A 9031-nucleotide genomic window follows, 5' to 3' on the forward strand; every position below is an offset into this window, starting at 1 on the left:
AATATAAGACAGATAAAGACAGGGATATTTGTCTGGTTGGGCTTTTTTTCCCATTGAATCCAAAACAATGCCTGCCACTCAGGCAAACTCAATAAAAACTGGCTATTGAATGAATGAATGCATGAATGAATGGTATTCTTACTATATGCCACATACTGTCCTAAGGAGGTGGTGATGCACTCCCCACACGTAGCTCTGTGCCTGGTGCTTGGTGAATGGACATGAGCTCAGACATCCACAGGAGGAAGAAAGCAACATGATGAGAGAGGTGGGGTGTGTGTGAGGCAATAGGGAGGAGAGGTGACTGCAGAGAAATGGGGACCCCACCTATGCCTGATCTGAAGCAGCGCTTCCAGATGCACCATGTTGTGGTCAGCGTCCATGTTGTCAGAGCTTCTGACAGCTCACAAGAAGCCAAAAGTCGGCTCTATAATGTGACATCTCCCTATTTTTAAATGTTGGCAATGGATTCAGATTTGGGTTTCAGTTTTAAACACACCACATTTGAGGGACAGAGGGCATCTACAAATCCCACCCATCAGACCTGGGTTCTTCTCTTGGATCTGCCCCTTTCACAGCTGGGCAGCCTTGGTCTAGTGGCTTAACCTCTCTGAGCCTCAGTTTCCTCATCCCCAACAGGAATGTGGTGCCCACCTCTTCAGATTAAAGAAGACAGTGTTCCTGGCTTGTCCTGAGTGCTCAGCAAAACAGAGGAGGAAGGGACAAGAGGAAAAGAGGGCGATGAAAAAGAAGTGAAGAGAGTTGGATCTTTTCGGTGCAGGGCGGGAGAACATGGCAGGGGGCATTGTGAGCCCCACTCCTTCGCATGGCAGATGGGAGGTACCATCGGGAGGTACCAGTTACACAGGGCACAGATGAGCCCAGGACTCCTGCTTCCCAGCCCAGCCCCTGTGACAGGCTGGGAAAAGTGTTGATGCCGTGAGTGGGCGGTAAGGGAACTGGGGAGAAAGAGGGCAGGAGTCTAGGAGAAGTGGCGGGGGAGACACAGAGAGGTCCATCTGGGAGAAAGAGAGAGAAAACAGAAGGGAGGGAAAGAGGAAAGATGGAGCTTGGAAGACATGGGGGGAGGGGGTCAGGGCAGAGCAGGCTTAGGGTCAAGCAATGAGGCCTGGAAGGGGTAAGAAGCAGAAGGCACCAGGAGAGGAAAGACGTAGGAGGAAAAAGAAGACAGAAAGGGGGGGGGGGGGGGGCTGATGCGGAGAGACAAAACCCAAGGGAGGGAAAACAATGAGGGGAAGGAGGGGAAAGTGAATCGGGGTGAGAGAAAGCATGAAGTTTCAGAGAAGAGGAAGGGACCACGAGTGGGGTGAAAGAGGCAGGGAAATCCCGAGGACTAGGAGGCACGTGGGAAGGGAAGATGCCACTGCAGGGCATGGAGGAGATGGAGGGATGGCTGGGAAGGGAGCAATGAAAAAAACAACTCCAAGGGGGAAGGAGAAAGGGCAGAGGGCAGAGGGAAGAGATGAGGCAGAGGCAGGTTGCCTGGTCTGGAGAGAGAGAAGCGGGGCGATGGGAAGAAGCGGGCGAGGGGAATACGACGAAGCGGGGCGCAGCGGCTGGGCCGCCCAGCAGGGGGCCAGGATGTACCCTGGAGCTGAAAGGGAGGAAGGGGAGCTGGGGGCACGAGGTGGACGCAGCAAGGGGTCCTCCAGCCGACGAGGGGGACGCGGACGGAGGCTCCCAGGGAATAAGGAGAAGCAGGACCTGGAAGCTCCGCGTCTTCTGCGGGGACGCGAGGCGGGGGGCCTTCCCGCGCCCTACCTTCCAGGCAGCAGATCCTCCAGAGCCCCGAGTGCGTGAGGCCGCCGGGGTCCTTCTTCTCCGAGGAGCCGCCACCGCCGCCGCCGCGGTGGGGGGGCCCATCGTCGCCGGCCGTGAGGTTGGTGGTATTGCAGATCAAGGCGCGCGTGTAGAGCCAGTAGTCGGTGCTGATGGCGATGGTCATGAGGCCGAAGGCAGCGAAAGCGCCCACCGTGGTCAGCAGCACCTGCACGCCCTTCTCGCACCACAGGCCCCTCTCCTCGTTCCAGCGCTTCAGCGACTCCAGCTTGACCACGGGCAGCCGGGGGGCCGCGGGCCACCACCGGGGCAGCGGGGGCGGGGCCGTGCCGGCGGCTGGGGGGGGTCACAGCGCAGGCGGAAGCAGGGGCCCGGGGCCAGCCGAGCTGGGGAGGGGTCGGCGGGCGGGAGACGGCTCGGGGACGAGGGTCAGAGCGCGGCCATGGTCGGCGGCTGGCGGGGGGGCAGGAGCGAGAGGGCGGGTTAGACCAAGAAGGAACAGGGACCTTCGCGTCCCGGCTCCCGCTCCCGCCAGCACAAACTCTGCCCGGTGGAAGAAACTCCTTCCACGAGGATCCCAACTGAGACCCTTCCTCTAAACCTCCCCAGCTGTCGTCTCCCCCATCGCTCTGATGTCACTAGGAGAACCCCCATCCCCAGTCACTCTGGTACTCTCACCAGACTCCTCCCTCCAGCCCTTCACCCTGAGCCCAGCGCCTGCCAGCTACTGTCGAGAGCCCCCTTCGCGGTCCTCACTCCTTACAGACCTGCGCCCGCTGGTGTCCAGTCTGTCCCCCGACAGATCCCTTCACTCTTTCCCTGCAGGTCCCACTCCTTCCCCTGCTAGGACCTCTACCCAAGACAAGCTCTTCCTGTCTTCCCAACTTTTCCGGAGCGTCTGCACAACTTAAAAACCACCCCGCATACTGCCACTTCCACAGGCGTAACCTCTAAGCGCCCCTCCTGTCTGTTTTGGTTATTTAATAATGATCTCGCGTTGTCTCATACCATTTAGGAAAAATAAATCTCGCAATCTCTCCTCAGCTTAAAAAAAAATCGCAAACTGACCCTCCCTATATGCACCCCCTCAGACTAACCATACGACCCCCTTCCTCACTCAACGACCATCCCCCATATCTCAGGCCACAGATTTGCGACCCCTAACACACCTCAAAATCACCCGAGGACCCTTACCAATCTGATGCTTGAGGGCCATCTGAGAAATTCCACCGTATGTGGCCTGAGCGTCTAAGTTTTTAAAATCTGGTGGAGGAGTAGGGGGTGGATTCTAATGTGCAACCCACGTCAGACCCACTGGGAAGGTGCCCTCCCATCTCCATCACATGCCCTCTCTCAGCCTCCACTGTCTTCTCTTGGACTACTCACCTCCGTCCCCTACCACGTCTTTAACTCAAGGAAACCCCCCTACTTCCTCTCTTGGTTAAAAAAGTCTTCCGGATCTGCTCCCCCCCCCCGCCCCACCCCTTACAACTTAGACGAACTCATCCTAACCATCGTTTTCTCCTCCATTAAGAAAAATTTCCTCCATGAGCTCGGCAGCATTTTCTACTCACAAGAATCCTCTAGACCCCAAATTTCTCTTCATTCAGAAATATCCCAATCTGACTGTGCTCCCATTGCAGGGGGTGCATTGTACCCCCATTTTGCCCAGGATTTTCCCTACCCTCTTCCTCTTTCCTGGCACCATTTCCCCCTGTTTCCAAATCACCCCCAGCAGCACACAGGAGCACCCCAACTCTAGATCTTCCTAACTCAGTTTCCACACTCTTCAACTTCCAAGAAACCACCCTCCCCAACTTCTCTTCCATTAAGGATCCCCTTGCCTCCTGCCTAGTTCCTCTACACACTATAATATCTCACTTTTCCTCTACCCAGGAAAATCCCCTCTGCAAGGCCTGAAGACCTCTCTCCTCAGGAACAACACCCCCCCCTCCAGCCCCAATTCCATCTGTGCAGGAACACACACTGTAACCCCTATCTTCTTCCACATTTTAAAAGATCTCCCCCCAACAGACTGCACTTCACCGAAAAAATGTGATCCACAAGACTACAACTCTCTCCTCAGTTAGGAACACTTGGCCACTCTGCACCCTCCCATGGTCCATTCATTTCTCGCTTCCACACTGTCCCCACCACGGTGCCCCCAGCCCTGCCATTTCCACCTAGGCATGTATTTCTTTTTTGCTTCCACCATGCTTTCCCAGAATTCTTCTCCCAAATCCCCTACAGTTAAGAACCCAGAAACCTTAGAGGAGGGGAAGTGGGGGAACCTAGGTCCTGGGGCAGGGTGACCTTGGCCTCCTGGTTTCTTCCGGTCTCCACCACCCCCCACCAGCTGGCCCCAGACTGGGTCTGCTCCCAGGAGGGGCTGTTTGAAAAGGTTGTCTATAGGGGGTGTCTCCATGGCAACCGGGCCTAGTGCCCCACACATTGTGTTCCCTCCCCCATCTCAACTCCTGCCTACCCACACACAGCCCTTCCTGGACCACTGTTCACCAGAATGCTGGACACTGGCATCCCCCAGCCACCCTCTCCTCAGCACTGGCCCTTCCTCTCATCTCTCTCCAGATACTGAGTTTCCTCTCTTGCTCTCTCCCCTCACCACTGCCACCTCCACTCACTGTCTTAACAGATTCCTGCTTCCAACGGGATAAGCCCATGACCCTGGGCCCCCTACAACGTGGGTCCAGAGGGGAAGCGGTGAGGGAAAGGAGAGAAATTCTCTAACAAAAAAATAGATCTTTTCATTATGTAGATTTGGGGGGACAATCTGTTTGGATTTAGGGACTCTTCAATTCATCTGTCAGCGGCTGCAAAGCAGGAGCGAGCAGGGGACCCCCAATTCTAAAGCTGCCGGATATGAGGGGATCACCATCCTTTCTCTTTCTAAAGGGGGCCAGCTCTGTTCTCCAGATTAGGGGGGGTGTCACAGAACCTTAATTCCTCATCCACCCACCTCCGATTAATAAAAAGATCTGTCTCACCTCTGTTGACGATAGGTCAACTCTCCGATGCACTGGGGAGGGGAGGTCGAACCACCCCTGCCGACACCCCCCCCAGAAAAACCCTTTGGGCTCCCAATTCTTGCTGCGTCCCCCTCCCCCAGCAGTGAGGGACCCAGGCGTCCGACCTGGTTGGGAGGCAGAGATGAGGAGGCAAATGGGGAACGGGGTGTTGGGGGGACAGGAGCTGAGGGGCAGCTCTGAGCTTGGGCCCCAAGGGAGTGAGGGTCGGGATATGGGGGGGGGGGAAAGGTGAGGAGACAATTTGGTTCTCGTGTCGCTGGGTAAAGTGCGGAGCTGGAGGACGAGAGGGAGGGAGCAGCGAGGGAGGGGGAGGGGAGCTGCTGAGGGATGGGGGAGCCACGAAGAGGCGATGGATGGGGGGAAGGGAAACGATGGGGGGGCAGGTCTGGGTGGCAGAAGGAAGCTGGGGAAAGAGAGAGAGATCCAGAGAGGGAGGGAGAGACACAGAGAGAGACAAGGAGAAACGGAGAGAGATCCAGAGACGTGAAACAGAAATGGGGGAGGGAGAAAATTGGGGGAGGCAGTGACTGGGAGCAGAAGGAAGTTGGAGAGACAGAGAGAGAGAGAACCAGAGAAAGAAGGGGACAGAGACAGAGACCAAAAGAGAGAAACCAAAAGACAAGGGATGAGGTGGGGAAGGGAGTGTGGGAGGCTTGGGGCACAGTGGAGAATGGGGGGGGGGTCAGGATCTGGATAACAGAAGGAAAGAAGAACGAGGGAGAGAGTCATCCAGAGAGGGAGGAGGAGAGGCAGATGGGGAGAGACAGACAGAGAGAGACTGAGAGGGAGGGGGAAAGGGAGAAATATAGAGAAAGGGGAGGGAGAGAAATTGGGGATGGGGGCAAGGTCTTGGTAGAGAGAAAAATGCTTTAGAGGGAGAAAAAAATGCAGAGAGAGAGAGGAAACAAGAGAGTAAATGAGAGAAATTTAGGGTAGAAGGATCTGGATAGCAGAAAGTACCTGGAGACAGAAAAGCAGGTGCAGAAGAAAAAAAAGAGACCCAAAGAGAGAGATAGACCGAGAGAGACGGAGACAGGAAGGGAGAGAGACCCAGAGAACCACACACAGACCCGGAGACTGAGCAGGCACTAAAATGCAGGCTGAGAAAAATAATGAGAGAGGGGTCAGGCTCAGATGCCTTAAGGAGGTTAGCAATAAAGGATACCCCTGCCCCCTCCCCCACCCGCATCCTCAGCCTGGGCTCCCTACCCCCACCCCCATTTCAAACCCGCCACCCCCACCCCCACTAGCCTCCATCTCTCTTCAGCATCGCTTGCCACCGCCACCGCCTCTTCCTGTCGTCATAGCAACAGGATCCAGGCGCCCAGCCAAGGCTGGCAGCACGGCCGGAAACGAGGGGAGGGCCTTTTCAAAAGGACCCCAGGAATGCTACCCATTCCCAAAGTCCAAGGGGAAGCTTAACTTCCCAGGGTCTTCCCACCACTCCTCCTCCAAATGGCAAGGACAAAGATTCCCCCCCCAAAATAAAAATGATATTAAATTTACCAGGATAGAAAGGCTTTTGACTTTTGACTTTCACCAACAAATTTTTTTCTTCTTACTTCCCTTTTCACTCCTAATTTGAAGCTGATGAGGAAGAAGAGGTAGATTCTCCCAAGATGGAAATGGGGCTGGGGAGGAGAACAGAACGTGAAAAGCTTGAGCCAGAATAATTGCTAAAGAAACTCTTCTGGGATTGGGGAGGGGGCTATGCAAGAGTTTTGAGAACCAGGGATTAGTTGGATCTAGAACTAGCCAGCAGGTAGTGGGTAGGACCACTTGAGGTGTAAAATCTGAGATGAGAATTGGAAAGTTTCCTCTTGGTCAAGTCTGAATCTCAGAGATGGCCCCCAGCCACTGCATGACCTTGGGCAAAACACTTCTAAACTCAGTTGCTCCTGGTTATAAAGAACATAAAAATTGCCTCCAATTAAATGAGAACATTGATGAGGAAAAGGTCTTCGGCCCATGGTTCCAGCAGTTTTCTCTAGATCTTCATGCAAATGTTATCAAAACTAGGAGATATACAATGCATGTGATAGCAAATGATAGATAATAGCCATGAATAATTGTAGGAAGTTTGCATGCTTTGTTAGCTCATAAATTCTTACAGAATCCTTGCAACATGGGCATCACATTATAGATGAGCAAACTCCAAGATGTGTAAGGTTGTGGGTGTGGAGGGTGGCCAGCCATAAGTGAACTCAAGAGTCATTTAGCCCAACACACCTTTACTGCTCTGGGGATAGGGTGGGGGAGAGGGCTGGGAGAAGGTAAGACTAGTCTAAATTCCCCTAAATCTATTTACTGAGTGCTTGCTCATGCTGGTCTCTTCCCTTCGAGGAGTTTTATCTTTTAGTACCAGCATCTCATATTTCTACTGGAATTTCTTTAAATCTGGTCACTTAATTCTCACTCTGCCCCATTGGGGGAAAGGAGTTGAGAGCTGCATTCCAACACTCCAGGTTTAGAAGCAAAGCAACAATCCCCAGGTGAGGGAACCTGGTATTCATTCCTTGGAGGAATAGTTGTTCATCCTTTGCGCTTTTGTCAGGGAGAAGGATACAGCCAGAAACAATAGTGATGACCAATATTATATTACAGACTCACAGTATCTTGTAGGCATTGGCTCAGTCTTCAAAAGAAGCAGGTAGTGGGCCTAGAGTGATGGCTTATGCCTATAATGCTAGCACTCTGGGAGGTTGAGGTGGGTGGATTGTGCCCAGGAGTTCCAGACTAGCCTACGCAAGAGGAAGACCTCTGTCTCTGAAAATAGTCAGGCATTGTGGTGGGCACCTGTAGTCCCAGCTACTTAGGAGACTAAGGAAAGAGGATCACTTGAACCAGAGTTTGAGGTTGCTGAGAGCTATGATACCATTGCACTCCCCACTGAGGGTGACAAAATGAGACTCTGTCTCAAAACCAAAAACAAAAAAAGAAAGAAAGAAGCAGGTTGTGTTATAGCCCCCATTTTAAAAATATGGAAACTGAGGCTGAGAAGTAAGTGGTATTGGTGGAAAGAAAGCCAAATCAAGGTATGAAATTTGAGAGCATGTGCTGTTATAATTGCACTGGTGAAAACAACTATGAAGATAATATTTTAAAAGCCAAGGTTTCTCAATCTGGACGCTACTGACATTTGGGCAGGGTAATTCTGTACTGTGGGGGCTGTCCCCTGTATATTGTAGAACATTGAACAGCATCTCTTGCCTCTATTCAGTAGATGCCAATAGCACTCCCTGATTTGCACCCCCAAATAACATTTGGGAGGGCCAAAAATGTCTCCAGACATTTGTCCCATGAGAAGCAAAATCACCCCTGGTTGACAACCACTCAAGCTAGTAAGCAAGCAGGGGAACCTATTTTTTTATTATTATTCAATTATCTATATATTCCCTAATCAAATCAATATTTGTCTATGACTTTTTTTAAAAAGAAAAGAATCAGAACCAGGTATGGTGGCTCATGCCTGTAATCCCAACACTCTGGGAGGCTGAGGTGGATGGATTGCCTAAGCTCACAGGTTCAAGACCAGCCTGAGCCAGAGTGAGACCCCACCTCTAAAAATGGCCAGGCACTGTGACAAGCGCCTATAGTCCCAGCTACTAGGGAGGGTGAAGCAAGAGAATCACTTGAGCCCAAGAGTTTGAGGTTGCTGTGAGCTATGATGCCACAGCATACTACAGAGGGTGACAAAGTGAGACTGTCTCGATAAATAAATAAATAAGAAAAAAAGAAAAAGAAAAGAATCAAATAGTACACAAGGAATTGTAATAAAAACAATTCCACCTGTTCCACTTCAAATCCCATCCTAATTGGAAAAGCCTTTTAAGATTCTTAGCTGTTTCTTCTCTTACTTGCCTTGATGTCCCGAAATAATAATTATCTTCTTGCTGTACCAACATTATGCATTATCTATATATTTTTTCTCTTTATAGATCATGAGTTAATTCATAAAGACCTTACCCTACCCTCCTTTCCTCCTTATATGTTAGCTCTTATGCTGGTTAATTTTACGACACTAAGTGATACATGATTACATCGTGGATTTTTATTTCAACAACTAGAATGTATCTCTTCTTTGTTTTTAACAGCTTTTTTGAGATTGAATTCATATATTATCCCCTCACTTAAAGTGTATAATTCCATAGTTAGTTCTTTGGGGGGGGGTAGTTTAGAGACAG

At 51.6% G+C, this 9031-nt stretch overlaps 1 protein-coding gene across 1 annotated transcript in view; it reads right to left on the bottom strand.

The window, feature by feature from the left end:
- Positions 1 to 4481, bottom strand: part of CACNG8 (calcium voltage-gated channel auxiliary subunit gamma 8) — a 17529-nt gene extending 13048 nt beyond the window's left edge. The window contains exons 1-2 of the mRNA XM_012812598.1: positions 4424 to 4481; positions 1783 to 2136 (exon numbers count right to left, since the gene is read on the bottom strand). Coding sequence (XP_012668052.1) covers positions 1783 to 2136; positions 4424 to 4481 — 412 coding nt within the window. The remainder of the gene's footprint in view (positions 1 to 1782; positions 2137 to 4423) is intronic.
- Positions 4482 to 9031: the final 4550 nt, after the last annotated feature.

This window comes from Otolemur garnettii, unplaced genomic scaffold (assembly GCF_000181295.1).
Source record: "Otolemur garnettii isolate 467f Iridium unplaced genomic scaffold, OtoGar3 scaffold00212, whole genome shotgun sequence".
NCBI classification, from domain to species: domain Eukaryota; kingdom Metazoa; phylum Chordata; class Mammalia; order Primates; family Galagidae; genus Otolemur; species Otolemur garnettii.